Below are 20,007 nucleotides of genomic sequence, written 5' to 3'. Positions count from 1 at the left end.
TCCAAGGAGCCCTGGTTTTGGTTCCCTTGTTGGAATGTACCTAGCCTGTACCTGAAATATCTCCTCCTCAAAGACCACCCATTGTTCCATGTTACAGTTCATCCTCACTCTTGGGTTCCATTTAACCCTGGATAGATTCCCCCAACCCCCCCTTCCACTTTAGACGTTCCACTTTAGATTGTTCCTTAATCTTCTCCATTACAAATCTAAACTGTACGATATGTTGATCACTCTTACGCAAGTGCTCCCCACAGACACTTGGTCCACCTCATTCCCCAGCACCTGACCAGCAATGTCTCCTTCCTAGTTGGACCAAGAACATACTGGTCAAGGAAGTTCTCCTGAACACATTTCAGAATTTCCTCCTCTCCTTAATCTTTATTCCAATCGATATTTGATTAATTAAAGTCTCCCAATATCACCACTCTCGTTCTTGACCATCTCTGTGATTTTCCTGCAGATATTCTTCTCCAGCTGCGTACAGTTCTGGTCGCCACATTATCAAAAGGATGTGGATGCTTTGGAGAGGGTGCAGAGGAGGTTCACCAGGATGTTGCCTGGTATGGAGGGCGCTAGCTATGAAGAGAGGTTGAGCAGATTAGGATTATTTTCATTAGAAAGACGGAGGTTGAGGGGGGACCTGATTGAGGTGTACAAAATCATGAGAGGTATAGACAGGGTGGATAGCAAGAGGCTTTTTCCCAGAGTGGGGGTTTCAATTACTAGAGGACACGAGTTCAAAGTGAAAGGGGAAAAGTTTAGGGGGGATATGCGTGGAAAGTTCTTTACGCAGAGGGTGGTGGGCACCTGGAACGCATTGCCAGCGGAGGTGGTAGATGCGGGCACGATGGAGTCTTTTAAGATGTATCTAGACAGATACATGAATGGGCAGGAAGAAAAGAGATACAGAACCTTAGAAAATAGGCGACATGTTTAGAGAGAGGATCTGGATCGGCGCAGGCTTGGAGGGCCGAAGGGCCTGTTCCTGTGCTGTAATTATCTTTGTTCTTTGTTCTTTGTTCTAGCTCTCTCTCTGAATTTGGAGGCCGATAGAATATCCCCAGTCGTGCGATCATCACCTTTTTGCTTCTCAACTCGAAACAAATGGATTCTGTCTTTGCCCCTCCAGGACATCCTCCCTTTTCAACTCTACAATATCTTCCCTAATCAGTACTGCCACCTCACCTCCCTTCGTTTCTTTCCCTATCTTTTCTGAACACTTTATATTCTTCAATATTAAGTACCCAATCTTCACCATTTTTCAGCCACTTTTCCATTATTGCAGCTACATCAGATTCCCACATGTATATCTGTGCTTGTAGCTCACCAACCTTATTTACCACACTTTGTGCATTTACATACATGCATTCTAAACCTGTCTTTGTATTCCTTGTAGTCCTTCTTAATCTGCTTCTCTCGAATGTGATACTCCTTCCTTCTTTAGTACTAAGGGAATTAAGGGAGATGGGGGTAGTGTGGGAAGGTGGAGTTGAGATAGATAATGAGTTATGAACTTATTGACTGTCCTACTCCAGTTCCTATTTGTTATGTTCTTTATGTCCTTTCTTACATGTATGTGTTCTGGACACGTAGACATCAGAAGGGCTCCATCAAATGTTAGTGAGGATGGGGTTGAAATGACATTGAGTTTACAGCTCAGGAACAGGCCATTTGGACTGACAGATCTATAGCAGTGTTTATACTCCAGACAAACCTCAAAAGAACAAAGAACAGTACAGCACAGGAACAGGCCATTCGGCCCCCTAAGCCTGCGCCGACCTCCCACCTTATCTCATCTCACACCATTAACATATCCTATTCCTTTCTCCCTCATGTGTTTAAATGTATCTATAATATTCACCTCAACCACTCTGTGATAGTGAGTTCCACATTCTCACCACTCTCTGGGGAAAGACATTTCTCCTGAATTCCCTGTTAGATGTATTTCTATTTATTGCCCCAGTTCTGGATTCCTCACAAGTGGAAACATTTTCTCAACATCAGCCTATCGAATGTCTTCCTAATTTAAAGACCACTTCCTGGTCACCCCTCAGCCTTCTCTTTTCTACAGAAAAGAATCTAGCTGATCTTTCCTCATCGATATAACCTCTCACTTCTGGTGTTGTCCTTGTAAATCTTTTTTCACCACCTCCAGCGCTTTGCTAATGTTTTCATATATATGGAGAGCAGAACTGTACAGAGTATTCCTGCAAAACACACCCATTGCCAGGGCAACGCATTGGTCAGTTACCCCGGAAACAGGGCGGTCCGTTACCTTGGAAATGGGCGGTCCATTACCCTGGAAACAGGGTGATCAGTTACCCTGGAAACAGGGCGGTCAGTTACCCCGGAAACAGGGCGGTCCGTTACCTTGGAAATGGGCGGTCCATTACCCTGGAAACAGGGCGGGCAGTTACCCTGGAAACGGGGCGGTCAGTTACCCCGGAAACAGTAAAATAAAAGCAAAATACTGCTGATGCTGGAAATCTGAAATAAAAACAAGAAATGCTGGAATCACTCAGCAGGTCTGGCAGCATCTGTGAAAAGAGAAGCAGAGTTAACGTTTCGGGTCAGTGACCCTTCTTCAGAACTAGCAAGTATTAGAAAAGTCACAGGTTATAAGCAAGTGAGGTGGGGGTGGGGGTATCTCTTACCCCGGAAACAGGGCGGTCAGTTACCCGGAAACAGGGCGGTCAGTTACCCCGGAAACAGGGCGGTCAGTTACCCCGGAAACAGGGTGGTCAGTCAAGGTTCAAAACTATTTAACACAATTTCCCTGCTTTTCAACACGATTCCTCTCGAAATGACCCCCAGTGCTTGTATTATTTTTTATGCCCTTTTAGTAATTTGTGTATCTGTACCCCTAGATCCCTTTGCTCCTCTAAACCATTCAGACTTTGATTATCCAAGCAGTATGTGGCCATCTTCTTCCTATCAAAGTGCACCACCTCACACTTGTCTATGGGAGGACTAAGGGCAGGGTAGGGTACAGTGGCCTGGTGACAGGATGTGATGGCAGAGGCTCACAATGTGAAGGTGAGCTAGGGGGAGGGGGAGGGCTGCATTTGTCTCTCTGGTTGCTGTTTTGAACCAGGGTTATTTGCAATCTGATTGTCACTCGGGGCAGAGATCTCCCAGCTCCCAGCTGAGGTGATTCACTTTGTCTGATACTTCCCCCAGTGCTGGTTCTAGAACAGGCTCTAACATCTGCTCTTTTGCAGCTCTTTGATCACATTGTGGACTGTATTGTGAGATTCCTATCAAATCTGAAAATCACGGAACGCCTTCCTCTGGGATTCACCTTCTCTTTCCCCTGCAATCAGACTGCCCTGGATCAGGTGAGAGCTCGGCCATCCCATGTGTCTGTCTCATTTCTCTCTCGATCCACCCTCAGCACAATCCAGCAAGCAGCAGTTTATATTCTGTGTTTTACATTGAGCAGCATTAACTGACTGGGGTGTTAAACATCCCATTGGAGATCAGAGTTTCATTAATCAGGGCTCTTCTGCTCTCCAGGGGATCCTGTTGAAATGGACCAAGGGATTTAATGCTTCAGGCTGTGTAGGAGAGGATATAGTACAGCTCCTGCGGGAGGCCATTCAACGCAGAAAGGTAATGACTTTCAGCCCAGGTGCTGCTGTGTGACAGACCCAGACTGACCGACCTGTTTCTAGGGTAATTCACTGATGTGTTTCCCGGGTAACGGGTGTGCCTTGCAGGAGTTTGACCTGGAAGTAGTTGCCATTGTAAATGATACTGTTGGAACAATGATGTCATGTGCGTATGAAGACCCGAAGTGTGAAGTTGGTCTCATTGTTGGTGAGTGTTCATTGGAATATGTCCCAGAGTGTGGGGAGGGATGTTTAATAGTGATTGGTCAAGGGTCATGTATGCTGGGCCGTGGGAGATTTGGGGCCATGGGCATTGGAAGATGCAGGGCTGTGGGTGCTGGGTGATATTGGATGGGACTCTTCACTGTGTGCTTGTCCTGGTTTATCTACAGGAACTGGCACCAATGCATGTTACATGGAGCAGATGAAGAACATTGAGAAATTGGAAGGTGATGATGGAGAAATGTGTATCAATATGGAATGGGGAGCATTCGGAGAGGGTGAGAGGAATCAGTTCGCTGAGTTTGTGACTGAATTTGACAAATTAGTGGATCAACATTCTCTGCACCCAGGAAAACAGATGTAAGGATTGAATCTACAATCACATCCCCTGGAAATGGGGCTTGTAATAGTCCTCTGTACACTATACACTCGAATTGACTCAACACACCCGTTCAATCTCCTCCCACTGTCCATGTAACTCTCTGCCCGATCTGGTGCTCACACTCTTGCTCACATCAGAGAGTACATTCAATATTGGCTTTAACAGACATGCTCCAAAATGCTGCTCGTTCAATCATTGCCCCCAAACCCTCATTACGCCCCTGCCTATCTACGTCGACATTTCCTGCAAATCCCACGTCTACTCTGTGCACAATCCCTGTCCCCACTCCCTGCTCCTCCCTGGGCTTCCCACTGCTGCTCCCAATGACACTACCTCTGTTTCCTGCTGTACCTGTTTCAGAGTGGCTGTCTCACCTGTTTCACCCTGTCATGTGCTCTCTCTGTAGCTATGAGAAGATGATCAGTGGGATGTACCTGGGTGAGATTGTTCAAAATATCCTGCTACACCTCAATGAGAAAGGACTGATCTTCCCGAGAATCACAGCCCATCGGCTGAGGGATCGAGATGTAATCAAAACCAAGTTCCTGTCGCAGATTGAAAGGTAGGAAAGTAATCACACGGAACCCCACATCTCCAAGTCACACTGAACCCCACATCACAGAATCACACGGAACCCCACATCTCGGACTCACACGGAACCCCACATCTCAGAATCACACTGAACCCCACATCTCAGACTCACACTGAACCCCACATCTTGGACTCACACTGAACCCCACATCGCAGACTCACACTGAACCCCACATCTTAGACTCACACTGAACCCCACATCTCAGACTCACACTGAACCCCACATCTCAGACTCACACTGAACCCCACCTCTCAGACTCACAATGAACGCCACATCTTAGACTCACACTGAACCCCACATCTCAGAAACACACGGGACCCCACATCTCAGACTCACACTGAACCCCACATCTCAGAGTCACACTGAACCCCACATTTCAGACTCACACTGAACCGCACATCGCAGACTCACACTGAACCCCACATCTCAGACTCACACTGAACCCCACATCGCAGACTCACACTGGACCCCACCTCTCAGACTCACAATGAACCCCACCTCGCAGACTCACACTGAACCCCACATCTTAGAATCACACTGAACCCCACCTCTCAGACTCACAATGAACCCCACATCTTAGACTCACACTGAACCCCACATCTCAGACACACACGGGACTCCACATCTCAGACTCACACTGAACCCCACATCTCAGACTCACACTGAACCCCACATTTCAGACTCACACTGAACCGCACATCGCAGACTCACACTGAACCCCACATCTCAGACTCACACTGAACCCCACATCTCAGACTCACACTGAACCCCACATCGCAGACTCACACTGGACCCCACCTCTCAGACTCACAATGAACCCCACCTCGCAGACTCACACTGAACCCCACATCTTAGAATCACACTGAACCCCACATCTCAGACTCACACTGTACCCCACTTCTTTGGAATCACACTGAACCCCACATCTCAGACTCACACTGGACCCCACATCGCAGACTCACACTGAACCCCACATCTTAGAATCACACTGAACCCCACATCTCAGACTCACACTGGACCCGACATCTCAGACTCACACTGGACCCCACATCGCAGACTCACACTGAACCCCACATTTCAGACGCACACTGGACCCCACATCTCAGACTCACACTGAACCCCACATCGCAGACTCACACTGAACCCCACATCTTAGAATCACACTGAACCCCACATCTCAGACTCACACCGGACCCCACATCGCAGACTCACACTGAACCCCACATCTCAGACTCACACTGAACCCCACTTCGCAGACTAACACTGAACCCCACATCTCAGACTTACACTGAACCCCACATCTCAGACGCACACTGAACCCCACATCTCAGACTCACACTGAACCCCACATCTGAGACGCACACTGAACCCCACATCTCAGACTCACAAGGGAGCCCACATCTCAGACTCACACTGAACCTCACATCTCAGACTCACACTAAACCCCACGTCTCAGACTCACACTGAACCCCACATCTTCAAATCACACTGAACCCCACATCTCAGACTCACACTGGAACCCACATCTCAGACTCACACTGGACCCCACTTCTTTGAATCACACTGAACCCCACATCTCAGACTCACACTGGACCCCACATCTCAGACTCACACTGGACCCCACATCGCAGACTCACACTGACCCCCACATCTTAGAATCACACTGAACCCCACATCTCAGACTCACACTGGACCCGACATCTCAGACTCACACTGGACCCCACATCTCAGACTCACACTGGACCCCACATCTCAGACTCACACTGAACCCCACATCTCAGACGCACACTGGACCCCACATCTCAGGCTCACACTGAACCCCACATTGCAGACTCACACTGAACCCCACATCTTAGAATCACAATGAACCCCACATCTCAGACTCACACCGGACCCCACATCGCAGACTCACACTGAACCCCACATCTTAGAATCACACTGAACCCCACATCTCAGACGCACACTGGACCCCACATCTCAGACTCACACTGAACCCCACATCGCAGACTCACACTGAACCCCACATCTTAGAATCACACTGAACCCCACATCTCAGACTCACACTGGACCCGACATCTCAGACTCACATTGAACCCCACATCGCAGACTCACACTGAACCCCACATCTCAGACGCACACTGAACCCCACATCTCAGACTCACACTAAACCCCACGTTTCAGACTCACACTGAACCCCACATCTCAGACTGACACTGAAACCCACGTCTCAGACTCACACTGGACCCCACGTCTCAGAATCACACTGGACCCCACATCTCAGACTCACACAGGACTCCACATCTCAGAATCACACTGGATCCCACATCTCAGACTCACACTGGACCCCACATCTCAGATTCGCACTGGACCCCACATCTCAGACTCACACTGGACCCCACATCTCAGACTCACACAGGACTCCACATCTCAGACTCACACTGGACCCCACATCTCAGAATCACACTGAACCCCACATCTCAGACTGACACTGAACCCCACGTCTCAGACTCACACTGGACCCCACGTCTCAGAATCACACTGGACCCCACATCTCAGAATCACACTGGACCCCACATCTCAGACTCACACAGGACTCCACATCTCAGACTCACACTGGACCTCACATCTCAGAATCACACTGGACCCCACATCTCAGACTCACACTGGACCCCACATCTCAGACTCACACAGGACTCCACATCTCAGACTCACACTGGACCCCACATCTCAGAATCACACTGAACCCCACATCTCAGACTGACACTGAACCCCACGTCTCAGACTCACACTGGACCCCACGTCTCAGAATCACACTGGACCCCACATCTCAGAATCACACTGGACCCCACATCTCAGACTCACACAGGACTCCACATCTCAGACTCACACTGGACCTCACATCTCAGAATCACACTGGACCCCACATCTCAGACTCACACTGGATCCCACGTCTCAGAATCACACTGGACCACACGTCTCAAAATCACACTGGACCCCACAGCTCAGACTCACACTGGACCCCACATCTCAGACTCACACTGGACCCCACATCTCAGACTCACACTGAACCCCACATCTCAGACTCACACTGAACCCCATATCTCAGACTCACACTGGACCCCACAGCTCAGACTCACACTGGACCCCACATCTCAGAATCACACTGGACCCCACATCTCAGACTCACACTGAACCCCACATCTTAGAATCACACTGGACCCCACATCTCAGACTCACACTGGACCCCACATCTCAGACTCACACTGAACCCCACATCTTCGAATCACACTGGACCCCACATCTTAGAATCACACTGGACCCCACATCTCAGACTCACACTGAACCCCACATCTTAGAATCACACTGAACCCCACATCTCAGACTCACACTGGACCCCACATCTCAGACTCACACTGGACCCCACATCTCAGACTCACACTGAACCCCACATCTCAGACTCACACTGGACCCCACATCTCAGACTCACAATGAACCCCACATCTCAGACTCACACTGGACCCCACATCTCAGACTCACACTGGACCCCACATCTCAGACTCCCCCTGAACCCCACATCTCAGACGCACACTGAACCCCACATCTTAGAATCACACTGAACCCCACATCTCAGACTCACACTGAAACCCACCTCGCAGACTCACACTGGACCCCACATCTCAGACTCACAATGGACCTCACATCTCAGACTCACACTGGACCCCACATCTCAGACTCACACTGAACCCCACTTCTCAGACTCACACTGGACTCCACATCTCAGACTCACACTGAACCCCACATCGCAGACTCACACTGAACCCCACATCTTAGAATCACACTGAACCCCACATCTCAGACTCACACCGGACCCCACACCGCAGACTCACACTGAACCCCAAATCTTAGAATCACACTGAACCCCACATCTCAGACTCACACTGAACCCCACTTCGCAGACTCACACTGAACCCCACATCTCAGACTCACACTGAACCCCACATCTCAGACGCACACTGAACCCCACATCTCAGACTCACACTGAACCCCACATCTGAGACGCACACTGAATCCCACACCTCAGACTCACAAGGGAGCCCACATCTCAGACTCACACTGAACCCCACATCTCAGACTCACACTAAACCCCACGTCTCAGACTCACACTGAACCCCACATCTTCGAATCACACTGAACTCCACATCTCAGACTCACACTGGAACCAACATCGCAGACTCAAACTGAACCCCACATCTTAGAATCACACTGAACCCCACATCCCAGACACACACTGAACCCCACATCTCAGACTCACACTGGACCCCACTTCTTTGAATCACACTGAACCCCACATCTCAGACTCACACTGGACCCCACATCTCAGACTCACACTGGACCCCACATCGCAGACTCACACTGAACCCCACATCTTAGAATCACACTGAACCCCACATCTCAGACTCACACTGGACCCGACATCTCAGACTCACACTGGACCCCACATCTCAGACTCACACTGGACCCCACATCTCAGACGCACACTGGACCCCACATCTCAGACTCACACTGAACCCCACATCGCAGACTCACACTGAACCCCACATCTTAGAATCACACTGAACCCCACATCTCAGACTCACACCGGGCCCCACATCGTCACTGACACTGACCCCACATCTTAGAATCACACTGAACCCCACATCTCAGACGCACACTGGACCCCACATCTCAGACTCACACTGAACCCCACATCGCAGACTCACACTGAACCCCACATCTTAGAATCACACTGAACCCCACATCTCAGACTCACACTGGACCCGACATCTCAGACTCTCACTGGACCCCACATCGCAGACTCACACTGAACCCCACATCTCAGACGCACACTGAACCCCACATCTTAGAATCACACTGAACCCCACATCTTAGAATCACTCTGAACCCCACATCTCAGACTCACACTGAACCCCACATCTCAGACTCACACTAAACCCCACGTCTCAGACTCACACTGGACCCCACATCTCAGAATCACACTGGACCCCACATCTCAGAATCACACTGGACCCCACATCTCAGAATCACACTGGACCCCACGTCTCAGACTCACACTGGACCCCACATCTCAGACTCACACTGGACCCCACATCTCAGAATCACACTGGACCCCACATCTCAGACTCACACTGGACCCCACGTCTAAGACTCACACTGGACCCCACATCTCAGACTCACACTGGACCCCACATCTCACACTCACACTGGACCCCACATCTCAGACTCACACAGGACTCCACATCTCAGACTCACACTGGACCCCACATCTCAGAATCACACTGAACCCCACATCTCAGACTGACACTGAACCCCACGTCTCAGACTCACACTGGACCCCACGTCTCAGAATCACACTGGACCCCACATCTCAGAATCACACTGGACCCCACATCTTAGACTCACACAGGACTCCACATCTCAGACTCATACTGGATCCCACGTCTCAGAATCACACTGGACCACACGTCTCAGAATCACACTGGATCCCACAGCTCAGACTCACACTGGACCCCACATCTCAGACTCACACTGGACCCCACATCTCAGACTCACACTGAACCCCACATCTCAGACTCACACTGAACCCCATATCTCAGACTCACACTGGACCCCACAGCTCAGACTCACACTGGACCCCACATCTCAGAATCACACTGGACCCCACATATCAGACTCACACTGAACCCCACATCTTAGAATCACACTGGACCCCACATCTCAGACTCACATTGGACCCAACATCTTAGAATCACACTGGACCCCACATCTCAGACTCACACTGAACCCCACATCTTAGAATCACACTGGACCCCACATCTCAGACTCACACTGGACCCCACATCTCAGACTCACACTGAACCCCACATCTCAGACTCACACTGGACCCCACATCTCAGACTCCCCCTGAACCCCACATCTCAGACGCACACTGAACCCCACATCTTAGAATCACACTGAACCCCAAATCTCAGAATCACACTGAACCCCACATCTCAGACGCACACTGGACCCCACATCTCAGACTCACACTGAACCCCACATCGCAGACTCACACTGAACCCCACATCTTAGAATCACACTGAACCCCACATCTCAGACTCACACTGAACCCCACTTCGCAGACTCACACTGAACCGCACATCTCAGACTCACACTGAACCCCACATCTCAGACGCACACTGAACCCCACATCTCAGACTCACACTGAACCCCACATCTGAGACGCACACTGAACCCCACATCTCAGACTCACAAGGGAGCCCACATCTCAGACTCACACTGAACCCCACATCTCAGACTCACACTAAACCCCACGTCTCAGACTCACACTGAACCCCACATCTTCGAATCACACTGAACTCCACATCTCAGACTCACACTGGAACCCACATCGCAGACTCAAACTGAACCCCACATCTTAGAATCACACTGAACCCCACATCCCAGACACACACTGAACCCCACATCTCAGACTCACACTGGACCCCACTTCTTTGAAACACACTGAACCCCACATCTCAGACTCACACTGGACCCCACATCTCAGACTCACACTGGACCCCACATCGCAGACTCACACTGAACCCCACATCTTAGAATCACACTGAACCCCACATCTCAGACTCACACTGGACCCGACATCTCAGACTCACACTGGACCCCACATCTCAGACTCACACTGGACCCCACATCTCAGACTCACACTGAACCCCACATCGCAGACTCACACTGAACCCCACATCTTAGAATCACACTGAACCCCACATCTCAGACTCACACTGAACCCCACATCGCAGACTGACACTGACCCCACATCTTAGAATCACACTGAACCCCACATCTCAGACGCACACTGGACCCCACATCTCAGACTCACACTGAACCCCACATCGCAGACTCACACTGAACCCCACATCTTAGAATCACACTGAACCCCACATCTCAGACTCACACTGGACCCGACATCTCAAACTCTCACTGGACCCCACATCGCAGACTCACACTGAACCCCACATCTCAGACGCACACTGAACCCCACATCTTAGAATCACACTGAACCCCACATCCCAGACACACACTGAACCCCACATCTCAGACTCACACTGGACCCCACTTCTTTGAAACACACTGAACCCCACATCTCAGACTCACACTGGACCCCACATCTCAGACTCACACTGGACCCCACATCGCAGACTCACACTGAACCCCACATCTTAGAATCACACTGAACCCCACATCTCAGACTCACACTGGACCCGACATCTCAGACTCACACTGGACCCCACATCTCAGACTCACACTGGACCCCACATCTCAGACTCACACTGAACCCCACATCGCAGACTCACACTGAACCCCACATCTTAGAATCACACTGAACCCCACATCTCAGACTCACACTGAACCCCACATCGCAGACTGACACTGACCCCACATCTTAGAATCACACTGAACCCCACATCTCAGACGCACACTGGACCCCACATCTCAGACTCACACTGAACCCCACATCGCAGACTCACACTGAACCCCACATCTTAGAATCACACTGAACCCCACATCTCAGACTCACACTGGACCCGACATCTCAAACTCTCACTGGACCCCACATCGCAGACTCACACTGAACCCCACATCTCAGACGCACACTGAACCCCACATCTTAGAATCACACTGAACCCCACATCTTAGAATCACACTGGACCCCACATCTCAGACTCACACTGGACCCCACATCTCAGACTCACACTGAACCCCACATCTCAGACTCACACTGGACCCCACATCTCAGACTCCCCCTGAACCCCACATCTCAGACGCACACTGAACCCCACATCTTAGAATCACACTGAACCCCACATCTCAGACTCACACTGGACCCCACATCTCAGACTCACACTGAACCCCACATCTTAGAATCAAACTGGACCCCACATCTCAGACTCACACTGGACCCCACATCTCAGACTCACACTGGACCCCACATCTCAGACTCACACTGAACCCCACATCTTAGAATCACACTGAACCCCACATCTCAGACTCACACTGGACCCCACATCTCAGACTCACACTGGACCCCACATCTCAGACTCACACTGAACCCCACATCTCAGACTCACACTGGACCCCACATCTCAGACTCACACTGAACCCCACATCTCAGACTCTCACTGAACCCCACATCTCAGACTCACACCGGACCCCACATCGCAGACTCACACTGAACCCCAAATCTTAGAATCACACTGAACCCCACATCTCAGACTCACACTGAACCCCACTTCGCAGACTCACACTGAACCGCACATCTCAGACTCACACTGAACCCCACATCTCAGACGCACACTGAACCCCACATCTCAGACTCACACTGAACCCCACATCTGAGACGCACACTGAACCCCACATCTCAGACTCACAAGGGAGCCCACATCTCAGACTCACACTGAACCCCACATCTCAGACTCACACTAAACCCCACGTCTCAGACTCACACTGAACCCCACATCTTCGAATCACACTGAACTCCACATCTCAGACTCACACTGGAACCCACATCGCAGACTCAAACTGAACCCCACATCTTAGAATCACACTGAACCCCACATCCCAGACACACACTGAACCCCACATCTCAGACTCACACTGGACCCCACTTCTTTGAAACACACTGAACCCCACATCTCAGACTCACACTGGACCCCACATCTCAGACTCACACTGGACCCCACATCGCAGACTCACACTGAACCCCACATCTTAGAATCACACTGAACCCCACATCTCAGACTCACACTGGACCCGACATCTCAGACTCACACTGGACCCCACATCTCAGACTCACACTGGACCCCACATCTCAGACTCACACTGAACCCCACATCGCAGACTCACACTGAACCCCACATCTTAGAATCACACTGAACCCCACATCTCAGACTCACACTGAACCCCACATCGCAGACTGACACTGACCCCACATCTTAGAATCACACTGAACCCCACATCTCAGACGCACACTGGACCCCACATCTCAGACTCACACTGAACCCCACATCGCAGACTCACACTGAACCCCACATCTTAGAATCACACTGAACCCCACATCTCAGACTCACACTGGACCCGACATCTCAAACTCTCACTGGACCCCACATCGCAGACTCACACTGAACCCCACATCTCAGACGCACACTGAACCCCACATCTTAGAATCACACTGAACCCCACATCCCAGACACACACTGAACCCCACATCTCAGACTCACACTGGACCCCACTTCTTTGAAACACACTGAACCCCACATCTCAGACTCACACTGGACCCCACATCTCAGACTCACACTGGACCCCACATCGCAGACTCACACTGAACCCCACATCTTAGAATCACACTGAACCCCACATCTCAGACTCACACTGGACCCGACATCTCAGACTCACACTGGACCCCACATCTCAGACTCACACTGGACCCCACATCTCAGACTCACACTGAACCCCACATCGCAGACTCACACTGAACCCCACATCTTAGAATCACACTGAACCCCACATCTCAGACTCACACTGAACCCCACATCGCAGACTGACACTGACCCCACATCTTAGAATCACACTGAACCCCACATCTCAGACGCACACTGGACCCCACATCTCAGACTCACACTGAACCCCACATCGCAGACTCACACTGAACCCCACATCTTAGAATCACACTGAACCCCACATCTCAGACTCACACTGGACCCGACATCTCAAACTCTCACTGGACCCCACATCGCAGACTCACACTGAACCCCACATCTCAGACGCACACTGAACCCCACATCTTAGAATCACACTGAACCCCACATCTTAGAATCACACTGAACCCCACATCTCAGACTCACACTGGACCCCACATCTCAGAATCACACTGGACCCCACATCTCAGAATCACACTGGACCCCACGTCTCAGACTCACACTGGACCCCACATCTCAGACTCACACTGGACCCCACATCTCAGACTCACACTGGACCCCACGTCTCAGACTCACACTGGACCCCACACCTCAGACTCACACTGGACCCCACATCTCACACTCACACTGGACCCCACATCTCAGACTCACACAGGACTCCACATCTCAGACTCACACTGGACCCCACATCTCAGAATCACACTGAACCCCACATCTCAGACTGACACTGAACCCCACGTCTCAGACTCACACTGGACCCCACGTCTCAGAATCACACTGGACCCCACATCTCAGAATCACACTGGACCCCACATCTCAGACTCACACAGGACTCCACATCTCAGACTCATACTGGATCCCACGTCTCAGAATCACACTGGACCACACGTCTCAGAATCACACTGGACCCCACAGCTCAGACTCACACTGGACCCCACATCTCAGACTCACACTGGACCCCACATCTCAGACTCACACTGAACCCCACATCTCAGACTCACACTGAACCCCATATCTCAGACTCACACTGGACCCCACAGCTCAGACTCACACTGGACCCCACATCTCAGAATCACACTGGTCCCCACATCTCAGACTCACACTGAACCCCACATCTTAGAATCACACTGGACCCCACATCTCAGACTCACATTGGACCCAACATCTTAGAATCACACTGGACCCCACATCTCAGACTCACACTGAACCCCACATCTTAGAATCACAGTGGACCCCACATCTCAGACTCACACTGGACCCCACATCTCAGACTCACACTGAACCCCACATCTCAGACTCACACTGGACCCCACATCTCAGACTCCCCCTGAACCCCACCTCTCAGACGCACACTGAACCCCACATCTTAGAATCACACTGAACCCCACATCTCAGACTCACACTGGACACCACATCTCAGACTCACACTGAACCCCACATCTTAGAATCACACTGGACCCCACATCTCAGACTCACACTGGTCCCCACATCTCAGACTCACACTGAACCCCACATCTTAGAATCACACTGGACCCCACATCTCAGACTCACACTGGACCCCACATCTCAGACTCACACTGAACCCCACATCTCAGACTCACACTGGACCCCACATCGCAGACTCACACTGGACCCCACATCTCAGACTCACACTGAACCCCACATCTCAGACTCACACTGGACCCCACATCTCAGACTCACACTGAACCCCACATCTCAGACTCACACTGGACCCCACATCTCAGACTCCCCCTGAACCCCACATCTCAGACGCACACTGAACCCCACATCTTAGAATCACACTGAACCCCACATCTCAGACTCACACTGAAACCCACCTCGCAGACTCACACTGGACCCCACATCTCAGACTCACAATGGACCTCACATCTCAGAATCACACTGGACCGCACATCTAAGAATCGCACTGGACCCCACATCTCAGACTCACAATGGACCTCACATCTCAGAATCACACTGGACCCCACATCTCAGACTCACACTGAACCCGACATCTCAGACGCACACTGGACCCCACATCTTAGAATCACACTGGACCCCACATCTCGGACTCACACTGGACCCCACATCTCAGACTCACACTGAACCCGACATCTCAGACGCACACTGGATCCCACATCTTAGAATCACACTGGACCCCACATCGCAGACTCACACTGGACCCCACATCTCAGACTCACACTGGACCCCACATCTCAGACTCACACTGAACCCCACTTCTCAGACTCACACTGGACTCCACATCTCAGACTCACACTGAACCCCACATCGCAGACTCACACTGAACCCCACATCTTAGAATCACACTGAACCCCACATCTCAGACTCACACCGGACCCCACATCGCAGACTCACACTGAACCCCAAATCTTAGAATCAAACTGAACCCCACATCTCAGACTCACACTGAACCCCACTTCGCAGACTCACACTGAACCCCACATCTCAGACTCACACTGAACCCCACATCTCAGACGCACAATGAACCCCACATCTCAGACTCACACTGAACCCCACATCTGAGACGCACACTGAACCCCACATCTCAGACTCACAAGGGAGCCCACATCTCAGACTCACACTGAACCCCACATCTCAGACTCACACTAAACCCCACGTCTCAGACTCACATTGAACCCCACATCTTCGAATCACACTGAACTCCACATCTCAGACTCACACTGGAACCCACATCGCAGACTCAAACTGAACCCCACATCTTAGAATCACACTGAACCCCACATCCCAGACACACACTGAACCCCACATCTCAGACTCACACTGGACCCCACTTCTTTGAATCACACTGAACCCCACATCTCAGACTCACACTGGACCCCACATCTCAGACTCACACTGGACCCCACATCGCAGACTCACACTGAACCCCACATCTTAGAATCACACTGAACCCCACATCTCAGACTCACACTGGACCCGACATCTCAGACTCACACTGGACCCCACATCTCAGACTCACACTGGACCCCACATCTCAGACGCACACTGGACCCCACATCTCAGACTCACACTGAACCCCACATCGCAGACTCACACTGAACCCCACATCTTATAATCACACTGAACCCCACATCTCAGACTCACACTGGACCCGACATCTCAGACTCTCACTGGACCCCACATCGCAGACTCACACTGAACCCCACATCTCAGACGCACACTGAACCCCACATCTTAGAATCACACTGAACCCCACATCTCAGACTCACACTGAACCCCACATCTCAGACTCACACTAAACCCCACGTCTCAGACTCACACTGGACCCCACGTCTCAGAATCACACTGGACCCCACATCTCAGAATCACACTGGACCCCACATCTCAGACTCACACAGGCCTCCACATCTCAGAATCACACTGGACCCCACATCTCAGACTCACACTGGACCCCACGTCTCAGACTCACACTGGACCCCACATCTCACACTCACACTGGACCCCACATCTCACACTCACACTGGACCCCACATCTCAGACTCACACAGGACTCCACATCTCAGACTCACACTGGACACCACATCTCAGAATCACACTGAACCCCACATCTCAGACTGACACTGAACCCCACATCTCAGACTCACACAGGACTCCACATCTCAGACTCACACTGGACCCCACGTCTCAGAATCACACTGGACCCCACATCTCAGAATCACACTGGACCCCACATCTCAGACTCACACAGGACTCCACATCTCAGACTCACACTGGATCCCACGTCTCAGAATCACACTGGACCACACGTCTCAGAATCACACTGGACCTCACAGCTCAGACTCACACTGGACCCCACATCTCAGACTCACACTGGACCCCACATCTCAGACTCACACTGAACCCCACATCTCAGACTCACACTGAACCCCATATCTCAAACTCACACTGGACCCCACAGCTCAGACTCACACTGGACCCCACATCTCAGAATCACACTGGAACCCACATCTAAGACTCACACTGAACCCCACATCTTAGAATCACACTGGACCCCACATCTCAGACTCACATTGGACCCAACATCTTAGAATCACACTGGACCCCACATCTCAGACTCACACTGAACCCCACATCTTAGAATCACACTGGACCCCACATCTCAGACTCACACTGGACCCCACATCTCAGACTCACACTGAACCCCACATCTCAGACTCACACTGGACCCCACATCTCAGACTCCCCCTGAACCCCACATCTCAGACGCACACTGAACCCCACATCTTAGAATCACACTGAACCCCACATCTCAGAATCACACTGAACCCCACCTCGCAGACTCACACTGAACCCCACATCTTAGAATCACACTGGACCCCACATCTCAGACTCACACTGGACCCCACATCTCAGACGCACACTGGACCCCACATCTCAGACTCACACTGAACCCCACATCGCAGACTCACACTGAACCCCACATCTTAGAATCACACTGAACCCCACATCTCAGACTCACACTGGACCCGACATCTCAGACTCACACTGGACCCCACATCGCAGACTCACACTGAACCCCACATCTCAGACGCACACTGAACCCCACATCTTAGAATCACACTGAACCCCACATCTTAGAATCACACTGGACCCAACATCTTAGAATCACACTGGACCCCACATCTCAGACTCACACTGGACCCCACATCTCAGACTCACACTGAACCCCACATCTCAGACTCACACTGGACCCCACATCTCAGACTCCCCCTGAACCCCACATCTCAGACGCACACTGAACCCCACATCTTAGAATCACACTGAACCCCACATCTCAGACTCACACTGAACCCCACCTCGCAGACTCACACTGAACCCCACATCTTAGAATCACACTGGACCCCACATCTCAGACTCACACTGGACCCCACATCTCAGACTCACACTGGACCCCACATCTCAGACTCACAATGGACCTCACATCTCAGAATCACACTGGACCGCACATCTCAGAATCACACTGGACCCCACATCTCAGACTCACACCGAACCCCACATCTCAGACTCACACTGGACCCCACATCTCATACTCACACTGAATCCCACATCTCAGAATCACACTGGACCTCACATCTCAGACTCACACTGGACCCCACATCTCAGACTCACACTGAACCCCACCTCGCAGACTCACACTGAACCCCACATCTCAGACTCACACTGAACCCGACATCTCAGACGCACACTGGACCCCACATCTTAGAATCACACTGGACCCCACATCTCTGACTCACAGTGAACCCCACATCTCAGACTCACACTGGACCCCACATCTCAGACTCACACTGAACCCGACATCTCAGACGCACACTGGACCCCACATCTTAGAATCACACTGGACCCCACATCGCAGACTCACACTGGACCCCACATCTCAGACTCACACTGGACCCCACATCTCAGACTCACACTGAACCCCACTTCTCAGACTAACACTGGACCCCACAGCTCAGACTCACACTGGACCCCACATCTCAGACTCACACTGAACCCCACATCGCAGACTCACACCGAACCCCACATCGCAGAATCACACTGAACCCCACGTCTCAGAATCACACTGGACCCCACGTCTCAGAATCACACTGGACCCCACGTCTCAGAATCACACTGGACCCCTCATCTCAG

General features: G+C 51.3%; 1 protein-coding gene across 1 annotated transcript in view; it reads left to right on the top strand.

Annotated features, from left to right (window-relative positions):
- LOC137360257 (hexokinase-1-like) overlaps nt 1-20,007 on the top strand; it is a 135,343-nt gene that overhangs the window by 24,434 nt on the left and 90,902 nt on the right. The window contains exons 3-7 of the mRNA XM_068025759.1: nt 3,222-3,338; nt 3,517-3,612; nt 3,720-3,819; nt 4,004-4,193; nt 4,622-4,777. Coding sequence (XP_067881860.1) covers nt 3,222-3,338; nt 3,517-3,612; nt 3,720-3,819; nt 4,004-4,193; nt 4,622-4,777 — 659 coding nt within the window. The remainder of the gene's footprint in view (nt 1-3,221; nt 3,339-3,516; nt 3,613-3,719; nt 3,820-4,003; nt 4,194-4,621; nt 4,778-20,007) is intronic.

This window comes from Heterodontus francisci, unplaced genomic scaffold (genome assembly GCF_036365525.1).
Source record: "Heterodontus francisci isolate sHetFra1 unplaced genomic scaffold, sHetFra1.hap1 HAP1_SCAFFOLD_592, whole genome shotgun sequence".
Lineage (NCBI taxonomy): Eukaryota > Metazoa > Chordata > Chondrichthyes > Heterodontiformes > Heterodontidae > Heterodontus > Heterodontus francisci.
Note: the sequence above shows the minus strand (reverse complement) of the source record. Positions and strands in the feature narration are given on the sequence as shown.